General features: G+C 50.8%; 2 protein-coding genes across 3 annotated transcripts in view; one reads left to right on the top strand and one right to left on the bottom strand.

The window, feature by feature from the left end:
- The window catches only part of ACSS2 (acyl-CoA synthetase short chain family member 2), a 51,178-nt gene extending 50,019 nt beyond the window's left edge, over positions 1–1,159 (bottom strand). Inside the window, exon 1 of the mRNA XM_017877485.1 lies at positions 772–1,159. Within this exon, the coding sequence (XP_017732974.1) occupies positions 772–949 (178 nt within the window). The 5' untranslated portion in view covers positions 950–1,159. The remainder of the gene's footprint in view (positions 1–771) is intronic.
- A 3,932-nt stretch (positions 1,160–5,091) lies between these two features.
- Positions 5,092–20,505, top strand: part of GGT7 (gamma-glutamyltransferase 7) — a 29,912-nt gene continuing 14,498 nt past the window's right edge. For both annotated transcript variants that reach the window (XM_017878797.1, XM_017878807.1), the window contains exons 1-7: positions 5,092–5,304; positions 15,435–15,665; positions 16,005–16,161; positions 17,418–17,535; positions 18,681–18,748; positions 18,961–19,034; positions 19,365–19,561. In XM_017878797.1, coding sequence (XP_017734286.1) covers positions 5,136–5,304; positions 15,435–15,665; positions 16,005–16,161; positions 17,418–17,535; positions 18,681–18,748; positions 18,961–19,034; positions 19,365–19,561 — 1,014 coding nt within the window. In that variant the 5' untranslated portion in view covers positions 5,092–5,135. The remainder of the gene's footprint in view (positions 5,305–15,434; positions 15,666–16,004; positions 16,162–17,417; positions 17,536–18,680; positions 18,749–18,960; positions 19,035–19,364; positions 19,562–20,505) is intronic.

Genomic DNA, 20,505 nt, shown 5'->3' with positions numbered 1-20,505 from the left:
CCCGCCTCGGCCTCCCAAAGTGCTGGGATTACAGGCGTGAGCCACTGCTCCCGGACGATTTTCCTCACACATTTTAACAGACATGGAACCATCTATCAGAACTTCTGAATTATTATTAATACAATCCCAGCCCAAGTTAAAAAAATAAAAATAAAACAACTTGACATCATAGTAACTCGTTGAGTCTTATACCGCGTAATTTCTATTGGGATGTCCGATATACTAAAAATAGATCAGGGACTCGATTACTAATCTGAGGACCCCAAGATGGGAACCAGACCCGTTATTGCCCTCAACAGTTCACAGGTTAAAGATCTCAGGAGGCAGCGGCCGAGCTGGTGTGAAAGGGAAGCAAAGAAAGTTCTATTCGTGGCCCTCCTCCCCTCAAGGCTCCTGTCGCCCCTTAGAGACCCTCTTTTCGCCTCAGGAACTCCCCTTCTCTTCCCAAGAAACTTTCACTCTCCTGGCCGACCTCCCCGTCTCAATCTCAAGGAACCTCACTTCTTCCCTCACGGAATCCCGCGTCTCCTCGCAAAAACCCACATCTCCCCCACGGACCCTTCAAGTCTCCAGGAACTCCCCAGCTCCCATGTAAGCCTCGTCTCCTCCCGGAATCCCTTTTCCATCTTCAAAGAACCTCAATTCTTCCTTCATAGAACCTCCATCTCCTCACGGACCCCCTCAGCTTCCCAAGGGAGCACCCGACTCCCCCAGGGAGCCCCCACTCCTCTCCTCACTGACACCCCGAGGCCCACCCGGGCCGGGCCTCACCCCGCGGCTCCTCCACGGAGCGCCGGTGCAGCTCGCGGTAGCGCTGCAGCGAGGGGACGTGCGCGGAGCGGCTGACCTCGGGCGGCGGAGACCAACTCCGCGCCCGGCCTCCGGCTCCCGCTTCCTCCTGGCCCCGGCTGCCGCTGCCGCTCCGGCCCCGCTCCTCAGGAAGCCCCATCACGTCAAGTTCCTAGAACCGTGGCCGCCTTTGCGGTAGCGGCGGGTGCCGGGACTGAGAAAACAGGCCGACCTAGAGGCGGGGCCTCCGAAGAGGGGCGGGGCCTGGCGAGTGGGGGCGTGGCTTGGTCTGGCAGGTGGGCGGTGCCAGAGGGGCGGGGTCATGCCTGGTTGGGGCGGGATCGAGGTTAGCAAGGACAGAAATACTATAAGGAAAAGTCCCGGGATGGGGCGGAGCTGACTTGCCGGAAGGAGTGACGCCGTCGAGTGAAAGCAGAAGGGGCGGGGCCGGGTGCGACAAGTTGAGAGGGTGGAACCGTAGAATGCCAGAGGAGGGGCGGGGCCGGGCAGGACAGGAGAGGAGGTGGGCCCATGGAGTGATGGGGAGTAACCCGGCTGGTTGTGACAGGAGAGGAGGCAGAGCCATGGAGTGACCAGAGTGGGGTGGGGTCTTGGAGTGACAGATAAGGGGTTGGGTTAGGGCGGGGATCGAAAGGGAAGGGGCTGGACTAAGGAGAGGAGTTGAGTAAGGTCCATCGCGGAGCCGCCCCGTGATCTGATTGCACAGTCCTGACTATCACCCCATTCAGTTGGAAAGCCATGTGGGGTAGGGTCTCTTTCAGGTGACACCCTTTCCTCTAGTTCCCCCTTTTCTGAGCCACACCCACATTCCGTCCTCCGGAAAAACTTCTCCCATGACCTTGAGGGCATGCTCTGGTGACAGCACCCCCTCTCTGCTCACCCTGGAACCAGCTCAGATTTTCTCCCTCTTATGAGGACATGTCTTCAATCTCCTTGCCTTCACAAATCTCCATCCAGATCTAAAGTACAAGACTCAATAAGTGAAGACTAGGAGACACATTCAGGTTTTTTATAATAAACCCACTTTCTAATTGCACAAACGGCAAACCCAGGAAAGGGAAGGAACTGGTGCAAAGTCAGAGAGCAAATAACGATCAGGTTAGGGTCAAAGCTAGGTTCCTTGACTCTAGATTTGGTTTTACTTCCTCATCAGGCTTGAAGCTAAGGCTTGTAAAATATCAGAGTCTGTGCAAATAGGAAAAATCATTCACATTCTTGTTTTTTGTTTTTGTTTTGAGATGGAGTCTCTCGCTCTGTCGCCCAGGCTGGAATGCAATGGCACGATCTCAGCTCACTGCAACCTCTGCCTCCTGGATTCAAGCAATTCTGCCTCAGCCTCCCAAGTAGCTGGAATTACAGGTGCACACCACCACGCCTAGCTAATTTTTGTATTTTTCGTAGAGATGGGATTTCACCATGTTGTCCAGGCTGACCTTGAACTCCTGACCTCAGGTGATCTGCCCTCCTTGGGCTCCCAAAGTGCTAGGATTAAAGGCATGAGCCACTGCACCCAGCCCACATTCTCTTCTTTCCTTCACAGTCTCTTTACTTTACCAAGGGAAACCCCCACCACCACCACTACAACCTGGGCTTAATTACCTCTAGCTTCCCTCTCGCCCCTCCACCCCAGAAAGAAGTCAGGCAGGACCCTCCTCCGTCTCTCACCTGCACTCACCATGAAGAAGGACTCACTTCACCCATCAGTTCACAGACTGGCTGTCAAGGCAGGAAGGATTCTTAAATCTCTAACTGCAAGAGTGATTCTGAGGCCTGAAGCAGGCAGCTCCCACCTCCTGAAGCCTACACAGGCCTTGTGACCCCATCTAGCCCAGCCTCCCTTCCCACCTACTTCCCTGCTCTTTGCCCAGCTGACCGTAAACCTTGCACACCCTAAGCTGAAAAAAAAAATCTTCCTATGGGAGACCGAGAGTCTGCCCAATCCTGAGGAGGGCGGGAATCTCAGGGCCTGCTGAAGGAGTACAGACCTCTTGGAGTGGACATGGACCCCACCAAGGGGTCAGATACTTTCATCAAGGAGACATCCACTGCACCAAAGGGACACACACTTCACTGACAGTACATGGACTCCACTAAGGGAGCACAGATGTTGCTGGGGGTTCTCAGATTCGACTGAAGAGCCCTTGGCCCTGCTAATAGGACATGAATGGCATTGAAGGGCACTTACCCTAGTGAGGAGACATGGATTTCCCCTAGGAGATACAGAGGATATAGACTTTACTAAGGAGACATGGACCCTACCAGAGGACTCAAACCCCACTGAGGAGCCACCAGCTACACTGTGGGAGTAGACATCACTGAGAAGGCGCAGACCTCGTTGAGTGGAGAAAGGTCCCACTGGAGGGATTAGACCTCAGGGTAGTGCAATAGACCCTACAGACATCACTGAGGAGATAAGAACTCTCTGGGGTGGGGAGAGGCACACACAATGGGTACACGTTTTGGCGATAGACTGTTACCCTCCCTGGGCACTCCTACCACACAGCTCTGAGTAGCCCTCTCCTTCCTATCGTCTCTCCCAAGTCCTACCCCCAAACCCCAGAGCTGTTCCCGACACACTGCTTCCCCCTCCTGTCTATAGTTGCTACTGCAGCTGCTGTGCATATAGTAGATTTTTCAAGCACTTCAGGCTATCCGAGACTGGTCTGGGGTTGGGAAGAGAAAGAATGTGTGTATAGAGGCTTCACCAGCCCCCTCTCTCTTCCTGTGGACTTCACAATGAAAGTTTGGACCAGAAACCTCGTAAGAGAAGGAACCTCCCTCATCCTTGGATATAGAGAAGTAGTACAAGCTGTAGTGTGGTTGGAATTTCTAAGTGGAGAGAGGATGGATAGGTTTGGAGGTAATGAGTTTACCAGATTAAGGCAATGATGATGATGATGATGATGATGATGATGATGCCATTTATTGAGTAGGTGCCAAGCCCTATACTAATTGCTTTCCATTCTGTTACTTAATCCTCATGACAACCCTCTAAAATGGGTACTATTGGCCGGGCGCGGTGGCTCAAGCCTGTAATCCCAGCACTTTGGGAGGCCGAGACGGGCGGATCACGAGGTCAGGAGATCGAGACCATCCTGGCTAATACGGTGAAACCCCGTCTCTACTAAAAAAATACAAAAAACTAGCCGGGCGAGGTGGCGGGCGCCTGTAGTCCCAGCTACTTGGGAGGCTGAGGCAGGAGAATGGCGGGAACCCGGGAGGCGGAGCTTGCAGTGAGCTGAGATCCGGCCACTGCACTCCAGACTCCAGCCTGGGCGACAGAGCGAGACTCCGTCTCAAAAAATAAAAAAATAAAAAAAAAATAAAATGGGTACTATTATTCTTTCCATTTCACAGATGGGGAAACTGATAGGGAGATTAATTGTCTTGCCCAAGATTACAAAGTGTTTGAGCGGTAGCAGAATAGAACCCAGACATTCAGACTATGGAGACCTATTCCCCACCTTGGCCCACTCCTGCCCTACCACCACTACCACCACTCCTTCTTTCTCAAAGTGTCCTTTCCAGAACCACATCAAAACTCTTAAAACGATGGTAAATATTCAGTTCCAAGGACCTCATCCCAGCCTACTGAATCACCATCTCTGGAGTGGAATCTGGGGATCCGCTTTCAAAGACCCTAACACACACTAAAGTTTGAGAATGAGGTTGAAAGAGGAGTCAGAAGTGTCGGGGTGCGGGAAAGGATCTGAGGTCAGGGGAGAGAACTGTTCTCCAAAGAGGAGTCTGCAGTCAAAGAGGCCTGGGGACGAAGTATGGGCTGGGGTTTTCAAAAGGGCCTGCGGGTGAAGACAGAGTCTGAAGTCGAAAAGAGGTCTAAGGTTGGAGGAGGAGTCTAAAATCGGAGGAGGAAGATCTCGGAGTTCAACGAGCGGTCCGGGGTCCGAGGAGTTTGGGGTCAGAGACAGGATCGGGGTCTAGAGGGATTTGCGGTTAGTGAAAGGGTCTGGAGCCCGAAAAGGAAGCCTGGGATTTGAGGAGGATACTAGCTGGATTCAGACTGGAAAGAGGAAGGGGTTTGGTCCCTGAGCTGCGTAAAGTGCAGAGCCACTGAAGTCTCGCTTGCTCCGCGCTCTCCCCTCGATCCTGCGCTGCCTTCCTGGCTCTCCATCTACGCGCACCTGCGTGCCAGCTGCAGGCTGACAGCGCTGAGCAGGCGGGGCGAGACAGACCGGGACACAGGCAAGGGCGGGGTGAGGCGCCCCTCCCGGCTGTCCCGAAGCTCAGGCCCCGCCCTCAGCCCTCCCACTCCCCGCCGCAGCCACTTCCGGCAGGCGCTGCGCTGCTGGGGGGCGCGGGCGAGGATGGCGGCGGAGAACGAGGCCAGCCAGGAGAGCGCCCTGGGCGCCTACTCACCAGTGGACTACATGAGCATCACCAGCTTCCCGCGGCTGCCCGAGGACGAGCCGGCGCCCGCGGCCCCGCTGAGGGGCCGCAAGGACGAGGACGCCTTTCTGGGAGACCCCGACACCGGTGAGGCCCGCTGGCCCCGTCCCTGCCCTGCCTTGGGAAGTCCCGGTCTTCCTTCTTCTGTGTAGAGCATCCACCTCCAGCTCCATCTCCTTAATTCATCCCCATCTTCTTGGACCTCTCCATTCTGCTCCCTTGTCTCTGTTAATTATTTGGTGGGGAAGGGGTGCATTTCTGCCTTGGAGGCGTAGGATGCGACAACGGGGAGTGTGCTAGGGACTGCAGTAGAAGGGATTGGGCTTACCTTCTGGGAAGAACCAACTAATGATGAAGAAATGTTGGAGGGGGGATCCTAAGGAACCTCTGTGATCACCCAGAAGAGGCCTTTCTCTAGCCACAGAGGACAGGATACGAGAAACCAAGTCAGAGACTGCAGCAAGAGGGATCCAATCTATGCCTTAAGAGAAGTTCCCCACAGCCAGGGATTGTGGGAAGCAGAGGGTCTGAGAGAAGCGGAGAATCTCTTCATGTGTAGGGAGGGGTAAAGAGAATATGATTCCGCTCTGCTGGGTATTGGGAGACTGAGGCATGGACTGCATGACCTCTCAAAGTCCTTGGGGACTAGAACGCCTTCACTGTCCTGTGGATTACCCCACCTCTCCCCGAGCCATGGATCTGGCCGGGGTATTAGTAAGGTACTCTGCTCGCTAGGAAGCAGTCTCCAGAATTTTACTGTGTTCCCCTCAGCCCTCTGCTGGAATTGTGAGAAGTGGGAGTAGAGAGGGAGGAGACAGGGATTGGAAGAACCTGGGAGCAAAGAGCTCTCTGTGCATTCCTTCCCTGCTGCTCTTCCTCCTAGCCATGTGGCCCAGCTCCATCCTCCCCTCCATTCTTCATCCTTCATCCCCCATCCCTCTGTCCCTGCACGTCACTTCCTGGCATTAGAGCATCCTTCTACCTCACTCGCGCTTCCTCGCAGTGCCTGCACTTGAGCCTTGTCTCTTCCCAGCCTGGCAGATGCTGCTTTTTCGGCCTGGCCCTTCCCTAGCTGCTCCCAGTCTGAGAGCCCCAAATTCTCTTCTCCTCTACACTTTCTAGTCATCTGGCCCTAACCAGCAGTCCTTGCCAACCTGACTGGACTGCACTCTATATGGGGTGGGGGTGAGGAGATAATGAGGATGGGGTTGAGAGGTTTATGGACATCAAATGTCAGGGCTGCAGATCAAAACTGATTTTCCAAAGGGAGTGAAATCAGGAGGTAGCAGGGAGAGGAGTGGGAAGATGTGTGGTGATGGATATCAGCCTTTTATTCAGTAGTCAGGAGTGAGGCTTCTGGTCCTAATACAGCCCTGACTCACTGAGTGACAATGGGCACACCTACCCTGTCCTGGGCCTTAGTTTCCTCTTCCAGCTCAACAGAGAATGCCTGGCTCTTTTGACCTAGAGATTGGAACTGCCTGACATGTTTTCTTCTGGCCCTTTGAAGTGTCTTAGCATTTACCAAAATCTGTGATTATTTATTCGTGCAATTATCTTTTTTTTTTTTTTTTTGAGACAGAGTCTTGCTCGGTCACCCAGGCTGGAGTGCAGTGGCGTGATCTCGGCTCGCTGCAAGCTCCGCCTCTAGGGTTCACGCCATTCTCCCGCCTCAGCCTCCGGAGTAGCTGGGACTACAGGCACCCACCACCGCGCCCAGCTAATTTTTTGTATTTTTAGTAGAGACAGGATTTCACCATGTTAGCCAGGATGGTCTCAATCTCCTGACCTCGTGATCCTCCTGCCTCCACCTCCCAAAGTGCTGGAATTACAGGCTGGGATTACAGGCACAAATAGGCGCCCAGCCTATTTGTGCAATTATCTGATTACTCCTTGTCTGTAAGCCCCATGAGGGCAGGGATCATGATTGTTTTGTTCCCTCTCCTTTCTCCAATATCAAGACCTTTTCCCTAGGCCAGGCACGGTGGCTCATGCCTGAGGCAGGTGGATCACTTGAGGTCAGGAGTTCAAGACCAGCCTGGCCAACATGGTGAAAACCCATCTCTACTAAAAATACAAAAATTAGCTGGGCATGGTGGCGGGTGCCTGTAATCCTAGCTACTTGGGAGGCTGAGGCAGGAGAATCACTTGAACCCGGGAGGCAGAGGTTACAGTGAGCTGAGATCATGCCATTGCACTTCAGCCTGGGCGACAGAGTGAGACTCAGTCTCAAAAAAAAAAAAAAAAAATACACCGGCTGGGCGTGGTAGCTCACGCCTGTAATCCCAGCACTCTGGGATGCCAAGGCGGGTGGATTGCCTGAGGTCAGGAGTTCAAAAACAGCCTGGCCAACATGACAAAACCCTGTCTCCACAAAAAGTACAAAAAAAAAATTAGCCAGGCCTGCTGGCAGGTGTCTATAATCCCAGCTACTCAGGAGGCTGAGGCAGGGAGAATCACTTGAACCTGGGAGGCAGAGGTTGCAGTGAGCCAAGATCGTGCCATTGCACTCCAGCCTGGGCAACCGAGTGAGACTCCGTCTCAAAAAAAAAATTAAAAAAAAAATTTAAAAAAACCCAAAACCTCATCTCTATATATTTATTGGGCGCTCAATTAATAATTGTTGAATGAATAAATGCATGAGAGAGAAGATCTCAGGATGAAATAATGGTAGGAGAGAGCAAGTTCCAAAACCTCAGGGAGTATTTTGGGAAGTTCAGTACAGGCTCTGCCCTCACCTGTACGGAAATCCAGCCAAGATCCTAGTCATCTGAGCTTCTGGGAGCTTATAACTTATGCCAAATTTATGCGCCAGGTTTGTGTGTTGCCATCATATCAGTGTAATCATACGAATGCCATGTCTCCTAATCCTACTTCCAAGCCCCAAGACTCCCTTGGTTCACCTGGACCAGACTGCAGGTTGACATGGCCTCCTGTGTTCTCAACCTGGTAGTGCCATCTAGTGGCACAGCACCATCCTCTTAGCCAGGACCTTGGTTGTGCCCAGCTTGTCTCTGGCCTGCCATTCCCTAAACCCAAGTGCCAGGCATCCCACATTAGGCTCTGTGGGAAAGAGAGCTAGACAGTGATCATTCCAAGGTTGGGAAATACTTTCTTTCTTCTGAGCTCTAAGCTCATGTGTTCCTTTTTCTCCCAGGCCTGTGTCTCCAGATGTCCTGCAAGTGCCTCATCTCTAGCATGTTCTATGCTGAACTCATCATATCCCTTCCCCATGCACCTGCTCTTCCTCCACTGCCATTCTCCATTAATGACACTGCCATTCACCCAGTCTGCCAAGAACGAATGGCATGCTGGACTCCTTTTCTTCTCACTTCCAAATGGTGATCAAGTGCTCTCTGTATCCCTCCTAAGTATCTTCCAAATTCCTACTCATCATCCCTGTCATCACCACTGTAGACTAAACCACCAACCTCTCTTATCAATATTATTCATAGGCTCCTCCTACTCCTCCTGCCTCCTACCTCTTGCCCCTGTCCCCACCCCAGTCCATCCATCGCCCTGCACTTCTGGTCATGCCACTCCCTGGTTCAGATATCTTTGGTGATTCTGCCGGGCATGATGGCAGACACCTGTAATCCTAGCATTCTGAGAGGCTGAGGTGGGCAGATTGCTTGAGCTCAGGAATTCAAAACCAGCCTGGGCAACATGGCGAAACCCTGTCTCTACAAAAAATACAAAAATTAGCCAGGCGTGGTGGTGCATGCCTGTAGTCCCAGCTACTCGGGAGGCTGAGGTGGGCAGATGGCTTGAGCCCTGAAGGTTGAGGCTACAGTGAGCTGAGATTATACCACTGCACTCTAGCCTGGGCAACAGAGTGAGACACTGTCTCAAAATTATATATACATATAAAATATTATATATATTCATTTTTATTCTATTTTATTTTTTTTTAGTGATTCTCCCCTTAAGGGAGTAAACGACAAGCCAGGGGTGACCCTAACCTCTAGCCAAGATCACTCTCCTAGACTCTGGACTTATATAATCAATTCTGTTCAGGATTATTTTGTCATAAACCCAGCTTAACTGAGCTACATCAAAAAAGAGAATTTTACTGGGTAGCACGACTGAAAAGTCCAGGGATATGGGTTTCAGGCATAGCTGGATTAAGGTACCTAAAAAGGAATGGACTTTTCTCCATCTTTTTCTCTGCCTTCTTTCGGTGGGCTTCATTGTCAGAAGGCCTCTCATTTTATTGTGGGCAAGATGCCCCCAGCAGCTACAGGCTTACATCCTATTAACTTAACAACTTAAGTGTAATAGAAAGAGAGCCTTTCTCTTTCCCAATAGTTCCAGCAAAAGAAGAAAGTTTGGATCTTATTGGCCTGGATTTTGTTCACATGCCTGTTACTGCACAGAGTTACCTGTTCTGATTGGTCAAGTCTGAGTTATATACTTTGGTCAGGGATGAGGGAGTGGGCTGAGGAGAGAGAATGTTCCTTAAAAGAAAATTGAATAAGAAGTGGTATCTAAGCAGATACCAGGGATGAGCCCTGAAGGTAAAAATTAGATATCTACTAGGCCAACAACTTCCAGACATCTTCTTCTGGTGTCCCACAAATTTATAATAACCAAAATTGAACTTGTCGTCTTTTCTCCCATCTTAATCTGGTTGCAAATTAATCTTTTCCCAGTATCCTGCTGTTGCTCTTCCCAATCAGTAAAATCAACACTGTTATTGCCCTAGCTGTTCCACAGTGCACATAGTAGGTACTCAGTAAATATTTTTATTGTATAAATGAATAACTTTATGATGGATTGATGGAGTAGAGAGTCTTGAATAGCTATGATAGGGGCATGTCACCTTTATCTCCCGGATTTTTTTTTTTTGAGATGGAGTCACTCTCTGCCGCCCAGGCTGGAGTGCAGTGGCCGGATCTCAGCTCACTGCAAGCTCCGCCTCCTGGGTTTACGCCATTCTCCTGCCTCAGCCTCCCAAGTAGCTGGGACTACAGGCGCCCGCCACCTCGCCCGGCTAGTTTTTTGTATTTTTTTAGTAAAGACGGGGTTTCACCGTGTTAGCCAGGATGGTCTCGATCTCCTGACCTCATGATCCACCCGTCTCGGCCTCCCAAAGTGCTGGGATTACAGGCTTTAGCCACCCCCCCCCGCCCTTTCTCCCGGATTCTTTTTTTTGACTGGAGAAAACAAATTAAACCNGTCTCGGCCTCCCAAAGTGCTGGGATTACAGGCTTGAGCCACCGCGCCCAGCCTTATCTCCCGGATTCTTATATCTGACTGGAGAAAACAAATTAAACCGTACGTAGGGCCGGGCACGGTGGCTCACGTCTGTAATGCACTTTGGGAGGCCAAGATGGGCGGATTGCTTGAGGCCAGGAGTTTGAGACCAGCCTGGCCAACATGGTGAAACCCCATCTCTACTAAAAATACAAAAATTAGCTGGGATGGTGGCGCATGCCTATAATCCCAGCTTCTTGGGAGGCTGAGGCATGAGAATTGCTTGAAGCCAAAGGCGGAGGTTGCAATGAGCCGAAATTGCACCACTGCATTCCAGCCTGGCAGGAAAACTATGTCTCATAAACAAAACAATAAGTACCAAGAAATAGCAACAAAAATTAGCTTGTAAGGTTGGTTTCTGAGGGTAAAAATGGCTCTTGATGCCATGTGGAGCAATGGGAAGGAGGCTTTCTAGTTACACGGACTCTTGGTTCTGCCACTTATTCATTTTATTTTATTTTATTTTATTTTATTTTATTTTATTTTATTTTTTATTTATTTATTTTTTTGAGACGGAGTCTCGCTGTGTCGCCCAGGCTGGAGTGCAGTGGCGCGATCTCGGCTCACTGCAAGCTCCGCCTCCCGGGTTCCCGCCATTCTCCCACCTCAGCCTCCGAGTAGCCGGTACTACAGGCGCCCGCCACCGCGCCCGGCTAGTTTTTTGTATTTTTAGTAGAGACGGGGTTTCACCGTGTTAGCCAGGAGGGTCTCGATCTCCTGACCTTGTGATCCGCCCGCCTCGGCCTCCCAAAGTGCTGGGATTACAGGCTTGAGCCACCGCGCCCGGCCCATTTTATTTTATTTTATATTTTACTTTAAATTTTTTGAGACAGGGTTTCACCTTGTCACCCAGGCTGGAGGGCAGTGGTATGATCATGGCTCACTGCAGCCTCAAACTCCCAGGCTCAAGTGATGCTCTTACCTCAGCCTTCCAAGTAGTTGGGACAACAGGTGCACACCACCATGCCTGGCTAATTAAAAAAATTTTTTTTGTAGAGACGGGAGTCTCACTATGTTGCCCAGGCTGGTCTTGAACACCTGGGTTCAAACAATCCTGCCACCTCGGCCTCCCAATGTGCTGAGATTACAGACATGAGCCACCAAACCTGGCCCACTTACTCATTTTATGACCTGAGATGGGCAATATCACCTTTCTCGGTCTTAGTTTTATCATCTGTAAAGTAGGGAGAGTGGGACCTATTTCATAAAGTCTTGGGAACACTTCAATGAGGGAATATATGTAAAATGCTTAATATGTAGTCAGCATCAATAAATGTAAGTTCAAAACCCTTTCCCGCACTTCTTTTGAAACTTCTAATGCTGGGTGCAGTGGCTCATGCCTGTAATCCCAACACTTTGGGAGGCTGAGACAGGAAGATTGTTTGAGCCCAGGAGTTCAAGAACAGCCTGGGAAACATAGCAAGACCTTGTCTCTATTAACAACAACAACAACAAAAGACGTTTCTAGGGGCCAAGGAGAGTTCTGTGCCCACAGTGGGTGTTTAACATCTGTTTGTTTGGATGAATTCCAGTTTTATTTACAGACTCTTTGGTGCTGGTGTTGAGGGTTAGAGGCAAGCATTATGAAGTGAGGGAGATTCTCAGAAGATAAACTTTTTTTGAAGGTAAAGTTTAAAAACAGCAGGGTGCGCTTGCTTATGCCTGTAATACTACCACTTTGGGAGGCCGAGACAGGCAGATCACCTGAAGTCAGGAGTTCAAGACCAGACTGGCCAACATGGTGAGACCTTGCCTCTACTAAAAATATAAAAAATTAACTAGGCATGGTGGCATGCGCCTGTAACCCCAGCTACTCAGGAGACTGAGGCAGGACCTGGGAGGGAGAGGTTGCAGTGAGCTGAGATTGTGCCACTGCGCTCCAGCCTGGGCGACAGAGTGAGACTCTGTCTCAAAACAAAACAAAACAAAACAAAAGTTACATGTTCATGGTAAAAAAAAAAAAAAAAAAAAAAGCAATAGTGAGGAAAATTAAAAGTCTCCTTTCCCATTCCTATCTCCCTGTAATTTTCCTTTTCATTTCAAAATATAGATGTTAATTTTTTTTAGAGACAGGGTCTTTCTGTGTTGCCCAGCCTGGAGTGCAGTGGCTATTCATATTGCAATCATACTGCAGCTTTGAACTTCTGGACTCTAAGTGATCCTCCTGCCTCAGCCTTCTGAATAGCTAGGCTTACAGGCATGCACTAGCACTCCTGGTTCATGTATTGATTTCTAAAAAGGAAATACATGTAAGTGGTAAAAATTTCAAACCAAAAAAACTCCCACCCCATTTCATTTCATTCCCATCTTCAGTATCCTTCCCCAAGAGTAACTTCTGTAATTATAAACATTTGTTGCATATATCATCATTTTATCTATATATTTGGTTTCTTATTTACACAAAAGATGGGATTGTGGATCATGTAGGCCTTTAAACACCACAAGGAACTTGGATGTTTATTATGTTGGCATCAGTGAACCATGTATTTTAAACAGAACAATAAAATCGTCAGTTTTTAATATTATCACACAGACTTTTAAAAGGGTTATACTCCTAGTGCACAGTAGCAGGTACTAAAAAAATATTGAATGAATAAACTTTAAAAAACATATTGTGAATACAGCATAAGGTCAAGGTACCAGACTATTTCTTTACTGTTCATAAACACCTAGGACCTTTAGGCCATTTAGGGACCTAGGTTCACAGCTAATAACACTCAGAGAAGGGAGCTATGGGATGGAAGAGAGTCTCAGCCCTGGCCAAGATGGAAGAGGAATAGAAATAAGTTGGAGTGAGTACCTATAGTGCACTGGGTGCACATCACCTCATGGAATCCTTGTACCCCTATCCCACCAGTTAGGGATTAGCTCCATTACTAGAATGAGGAAGGTGAGGTGCATGACTTGAGTGACTTGTCCATAGCCACCAGCAAGTAGTGGGCTTTCAGTTCTCTCCTACCTCCACTCCTATCGTTCTCCAGTCTGTCTCCAAACAGTAGCCAGAGGGATCTTTTTAAAACACAAAACAGGCTGGGCGCGGTGGCTCTTGCCTGTAATCCCAGCACTTTGGGAGGCCGAGGTGAGTGGATCACTTGAGGTCAGGAGTTTGAGACCAGCCTGGGCAAAAGGCAAAATCCCATCTACAAAAAATACAAAAATTAGCTGGGTGTGGTGGGCACGCCTGTAGTCTCAGCTGCTCAGGAGTCTGAGCTGAGGTGGGAGGATGGCTTGAGCCTGGGAGGCAGAGGTTGCAGGGAGGCAGAGGTTGCAGTGAGCTGAGATGGTGCCACTGCACTCCAGCTGGGGCAACAGAGCCAAACCCTGTCTCAAACAACAACAAAACGCAGAACAGATGGTTTCACATTCTTGCTTAAAACTCTCTAGTAGTGGGCTGGGTGCGGTGGCTCACACCTGTCATCCTAGCACTTTGGCAGACTGAGGCGGGTAGATCACCTGGGGTCAGGAGTTCGAGACCAGCCTGACCAACATGCTGAAACCCTGTTTCTACTAAAAATACAAAATTACTCAGGCGTGGTGGCATGTGCCTGTAATCATAGCTATTTGAGAGGCTGAGGCAAGGGAGTTGCTTGAACCCAGGAAGTGGAGGTTGCAGTGAGCCAGGATTGTGCCATTGCACTCCGGCCTGGGTAACAAGAGCAAAACTCCATCTCAAAAACAAACAAAAATAGCCTCTCTAGTAGTGACCTCCCATAATCCTTAGGGTAAAACCCAAGCTTTTCCCCAGGCTGGTAGAGCCTCACATATCTTCTTCCTTTTTTTTTCTTTTGAGACAGAGTCTCACTCTGTCACCCAGGTTGGAGTGGAGTGGCGCGATCTGAGCTCACTGGAACCTCCACCTCGTGGGTTCAAGTGACTGTTGTGTCTCAGCCTCCCAAGTAGCTGAAATTATAGGCACACATCACCATGCCCAGCTAATTTTTGTATTTTTAGTAGAGCCGGGGTTTCACCGTGTTGGCTAGGCTGGTCTCAAACTCCTGACCTCAAGTGATCCACTCGCCTCGGCCTCCCGAAGTGCTGGGATTACAGGAGTGAGCCACCGCGCTCAGCATGTGTCTGGCCTGGCTTCCAACCTCACTACTCTTACCCCATGCCTGCTACACCAGAGCCGCCCAGGCCTTGCTTATTTTTTTTCTAATGTACCAAGCTCATTCCCACCTTAGGGCCTTTGCATCTGCTATTCCCTCTTTCCAGAACATTCCACACACGTACTCCTTGCTCTACATTATAGCTGGCTCCTTCTCATCCCTCAGTTTTCAGCTTAAAAGTCACTTCCTGAGAGACCTTCCATGATTTCTGCAGCTAAGGAATCCTCCGTCCGCTACCACCCACCCTTATTCTGTCATTTCCTCCTTTTTCTTCATAGCACCTGCCACAACTTGTAATTATAGACTCCTTTGCTTATTGGCTTTTTCTTCCAGGGCTCTATGAACCACATGAGAGCAGGAACTATCTGTTCCCTTCCCCTGGCACCTAACATAGGGCTCTCCATATTTAAGGAATGAGTGAACGGATAACTGAAGTAAGGTTGGAAGGGAGGGTCCCTCTACTCTGTTTATGTAGCTGCCTCCTTGCACAGCAGCTGAGCCCCAACTGGGGCAGGATCCGATTTCCAGGGAGGGCTGGAACCCCCACCCCACCCCCCAGGAAGTGTTCTCAGCCCTGGGCCCTGGGTGCCAGGAAATTTGGCCTAGGTATCAGGGAGGGGCGGGAATCCAGCCTCCCTGCTGCCCAGCTGGGGAGGTCCCTGTCTCTTCCCAGCCGGGCACTTTTGCCCCCGCCTGTCCTGGGGTGCATGCGAAGATGAGGAAAGGTGAGTAGTGCTAGCCAATGGGGGGGTTGTGTGACAGGGGCAGGGCAGGGAAAGCGCTGAATGGTTCCGCCTAGAGGGTGGGCAGGGCCAGGTAGGAGGTGCCCAGACCGACCCGGCTGCCTGCCTGCAGACCCGGACTCCTTCCTGAAGTCAGCACGGCTGCAGCGGCTGCCATCGTCATCCTCGGAGATGGGCAGCCAAGACGGGTCGCCGCTACGCGAGACGCGCAAAGACCCGTTCTCTGCGGCAGCAGCCGAGTGCTCCTGCCGCCAGGACGGGCTCACGGTCATCGTCACGGCCTGTCTCACCTTCGCCACAGGTGTCACCGTGGCGCTGGTCATGCAGATCTACTTTGGAGACCCCAGGTGAGGGGGACAAATGGGGAGGGGGAGGGAACTGGGGAGGAGTGGGGTAATGTTTGAGGAACCGTGGAAACTGGGGAATGGCTGAGTGGTGGAACGGGACAGAGGGTGGTGACTTGGGAGAGGAAGGTCCCAAAGGGAGGAACTCCAGGGCGTGAGAGGGACAGAACAAGGAAGGGGCTGGATCCATTAGAAGGCACTTGGGGTAATGAGGGCAGAGTCAAGGCAACAAGAGGGTAGGGCATCGACCTTCATCCCCCCCTAGAGTTCTGGGGCTAGTGGAGGTGCCCTAGGGAGGCGGATAGCTCCTCCTGCCCCTACCAAGTCCTCTCTCCCCTCCCAGATCTTCCAGCAGGGTGCCGTGGTGACCGATGCTGCCCGATGCACTTCACTGGGCATCGAGGTGCTCAATAAACAGGGATCTTCTGTGGACGCAGCGGTGGCAGCAGCCTTGTGTTTGGGGATCGTGGCTCCCCACAGTTCTGGCCTGGGCGGGTAAGGAGCAGTGGAGGTCGGTGTCCCCCAGGCCTGTTTCTTGCCTCCTGGTCTGCAGGCCTCATGTGGAGCACTCCTAACTTAGGGAGAGGGGCAGTTGGGCCCCAACTGCTTGCGTTTTCTCTTTCTATACCAAATTTCACCCCCTTCTTCCTGGATAGAGTCAGAAGAGCAAAGCTACTTTATGGAAAACCTGAAAGTGTTTTGAGAAGCTTTTTTTTTTTTTAACTGGAAAAAGAAATTTGTAAACCATAAATTAAGGTGCACAGTTGGAGGTATACTGTCATCACTTAAGGCAGAGATATTTAAACTCTTAGGATCATACATCCCTATGGGTCTGATGAAAAGCCTTGGACCCTCTCTCCTCCAAAAATATGCCCCACGCTAAGAACTCTTAAAACAGAAGGTGCAAACTGGCCACCCATGGACAATACCCAGCACACAGACTGGTTTGGTTTAGACACTGAACTGTCTTCAAATTTTGTTTGCTCTTGTTAAAAAGTTAAGAATTTTCATAAAAATCCAGATTTCCAATATCTCTTGAACAATCGGGAAATTCGATAACAAGTTGGGCTCACATTTTCACATGGCTGAAGTTATCTGGAGTGGAATAGAAGCTGCTTCCCATAATGGGGCATGCGCTGTCTGGTTTGCCATAGTTTCTACCACTTCCTCTTGTTTATCTGTCCAGCTTGCCTTATTTTGTCATTTGGCTGTGGGCATTTAAGTTTGCAGCCCCCATCTTAGATGTAAAGAAGCCACAGAAAAGGAACAAGCTGACAAAGTTCCTATCTTGGCTCCTATAAGATCAGCTCTCCAAGCCTTACCAAAGAAATTCCTCTTTTGGTTTTGCATGTTCTATCCTTACATAATCCAGTCCTGGAGGAGGGGCAAGGGACACACCAAGTAGACAGGTGCAGGAAGCTGGCAGGGGTCCAGTTCTGGTCCAGGGTGGGGGCATGGGGCAGAACATCCTGTTCTCCCAGTCTCTGGGCTTTTCCTAATCAGGGATTAAAGTCTCCAGTGACAGGGTAGAAGAGGTCCATGGACCCTGGGTCTCCAACCCTCTTGGTTTCACTCCCATCCTCTTAGGGTGGCTGAGTCTATGAATTATGCTGGGGAGAGGGCTCAGACACCTGACCCCAAATGACAAACTGAGCCTATAGCTGTCACCACTGGTGGTGGAGGGGTGGCATGTTAATTGTACAGAGAGGTAGCATGTTATCATCACACTTCCACTTCTGTGTCTCTCCCAGTGGGGGCGTGATGCTGGTACATGACATCCGACGAAATGAGAGCCACGTAATTGATTTCCGGGAGTCCGCACCAGGGGGCCTCAGGGAAGAGACCCTGCAAAGATCCTGGGAGACCAAGGTGGGGACCCTGGTGAGAAGAGAGAGTTCAGGGGAGTCTCTCTTCATTGCCCTTCTGCTAACCCAAGCATTAATTTGCTAAGTATTTACTAGGAGAGTGGAAAAAAAGAATTGAGCAGGATTCTCTTAGGCTATGAGAGAGACAGGCAGCCCCCAAAATAAAATAATGAACTAGAAAATTTGGCTGGTTCATTACAGGTAATACTGCAACACCTTACTTCTCTGGCAGTCTTACCTATCTGGCACATAGGAAGAAAAAAGGCTACTGAGTACCCCAAAATGTCACAAAGTTGATGCAATAAAACTCACACATCTCACTCTGAACCAATTGACTCTAACTTTCCCAGCCCCTGACATATTGAAAGATTAGAGGGGAACTCCTAGAGGCAAACCAACTGTCTGCTGAGAGAAAAAGAAGAAATCAAATAACTTGGAAAAATGGGTACTTAGTGCAGTGGCAAAAGCCAAACACACCCCTGAGCCTTCAGAGCTCAGAGTAAGGGTGGTGTGAAACTGAATAGGTTAAATGAAGGTGCCTTGTCTACTATTTTAAAAGGCAGGGTTGCCTGGGCACAGTGGCTCACACCTGTAATCCCAACACTCTGGGAAGCCAAGGCAGGAGGATTGCTTGAGGCCAGGAGTTTGAGACCCGCCTAAGCAACATAGTGAGACTTTGTCTCTACAAAAAATGTTTTGAAATTAGCCAGACATGGTAGCATGCGCCAAGGATCGCTTGACTTGAGCCCAGGAGTTGGAGGCCACAGTGAGCCTGCCACTGTACTCCATGCCACTGTACTCTAGCCTGGGTAACAGGAAAAAAAAAAAAAAAAGGGCAGGGGTTGGTGAAATCCAATGTAGACAGGTGGCTGTCTAAACTGATTATGTCCTGGGTCTTGAAAGGTTTTGCTTAATTTATAAATCCCTCAACTATGGCAGCTAAAAGAGGCCTTTCTGCATTTGCCGATAGGAAGTCAGGGAGATGGGAGGGGTGCCTGCTTGGGAAAGCTTGTCCCTCCCCTGGGATACTTGGCCTGTGTCTCTCCCCTGTGCCAGCCATCCCTGGCTTGGGGCTCTGCGGAGTTCAGCCCAGCACCCCCCTTCCAGTGACCTGGTCTCCTCTCTCCCTCGCCTGCCCGCCTTGCCCAGCCTGGGCTCTTGGTGGGGGTTCCTGGAATGGTGAAGGGGCTACATGAAGCTCACCAGCTCTATGGCAGGTAACAACCCTCCCCCTGGGGACCAGGGACCCCCGTTTGCATCTCTCCTTGGGTGGCCTTCTCCTACTTCCCTGGATTCTTCCTTTCCGAACTCCCCTTCCTAATATCCCCTTCCCTTGCCAGGACTCTCCTTCCCAGGAACCCCCCTCCCCCCAGGACCCCTCCTCCTTCCCCCAGGACCTCCTCCACCCCCTGCTCTCCGGCCCCCCCAGGCTGCCATGGTCCCAAGTCCTGGCCTTCGCAGCAGCTGTGGCCCAAGATGGATTCAACATGACTCATGATCTAGGTCAGTGGGGCCTGGGGATTTGGGAGAGACATGAGGTTGACGGAGAGGGGTAGAATCTTTGAGATTTGGGGCCCAAGCCAGAGAGGTCCTCTCTTCCAGTTTGCTCCTCAGACCCCCTCCCCACCTTATCCCACCCTCACCTGGAGGTGACCTCAAACGAGGGGGTCTGGGAAGGGCCCTGAGACATCCCTGTCTCGCACTTAACAGCCTCCTGGGGGGTCGGGGCACTTAGGGTGGGCCACTCAGCTCCCATCTACCCCACCTATTGCGCGTCTCATCTGGTCCAGTCCTGGCGCCCCGCCCTGCCCAGCCTCCCGTCCCTGCCTCTAGCCCGTGCCCTGGCTGAACAGCTGCCACCCAACATGTCCGAGCGCTTCCGGGAGACATTCCTGCCATCGGGCCGCCCGCCACTACCTGGCTCACTGCTGCATCGGCCGGACCTGGCTGAGGTGCTGGATGTACTTGGTACCTCTGGCCCCGCCGCCTTCTATGCGGGCAGCAACCTCACACTGGAGATGGTGGCGGAGGTGAGTGCTCATGTTGTGTGGTTGGGGGCATGCCCCAAGGTCCCTATTGCAGGACATCCTTATCTGCATTTTTTCCTTCCTTTCTTCCCTCCCTCCCTTTCTTTCTATATTATTTACTGTGGATGATGTTCATTTGAAATTTTAGAATAGTCAAAACTAACCTCTAGCGACAGAAATCAGATCAGTGGATGGTGGGGCTGGGAGGAGTTGACTGGGATATGACATGAAAAACCTCCTGGGATGATAGAAGTGTTTTTTTTTCTGAGACGGAGTCCCGCTCTGTCACCCAAGCTGGAGTACAGTGGTGCGATCTTGGCTCACTGCAACCTCCGCCTCCCAGGTTCAAGTGATTCTCCTGCCTCAGCCTCCTGAGTAACTGGGATTACAGGTGTGCACCACCACGCCCAGCTAATTTTGTATTTTTAGTAGAGATGAGGTTTCACCATGTTGGCCAGGCTGGTCTCGAACTCCTGACCTCAAGTGATCCACCTGTCTTGGCCTCCCAAAGTGCTGGGATTACAGGTGTGAGCCCCCGTGCCTAGCCAGAAGTATTCTGTCTTGATTCAGAGTTACCTTTGGGCTTCTCAGGGGTGATGCCAACCTGTGCAGGGGCTTGTCATGTCCCTCCCAGGCCTAGTGGAGACCCAGTATCGGCCTCAGCTTCCCTAAGCTCACAATCCTTCCCTGCTCTTGGGTTTTCTAGGGACTGAAGGAAGCACCTCTTTCATTGTTGACTATCAAGACTGGGGAGATTGACACAGAAAGTTGCCATCCAATCCCAAAGAGTCCCAGTCTTAGGCAGTAATAGGTGTGAGAACTGTCATTAATAATGCAAAACGGTGCCGGGCGCGGTGGCTCACGCCTGTAATCCCAGCACTTTGGGAGGCCGAGACGGGCGGATCACGAGGTCAGGAGATCGAGACCATCCTGGCTAACACGGAGAT

Source organism: Rhinopithecus bieti, unplaced genomic scaffold (assembly GCF_001698545.2).
Source record: "Rhinopithecus bieti isolate Rb0 unplaced genomic scaffold, ASM169854v2 scaffold_65, whole genome shotgun sequence".
NCBI classification, from domain to species: domain Eukaryota; kingdom Metazoa; phylum Chordata; class Mammalia; order Primates; family Cercopithecidae; genus Rhinopithecus; species Rhinopithecus bieti.
This window is presented reverse-complemented; position numbering and strand designations above follow the sequence as displayed.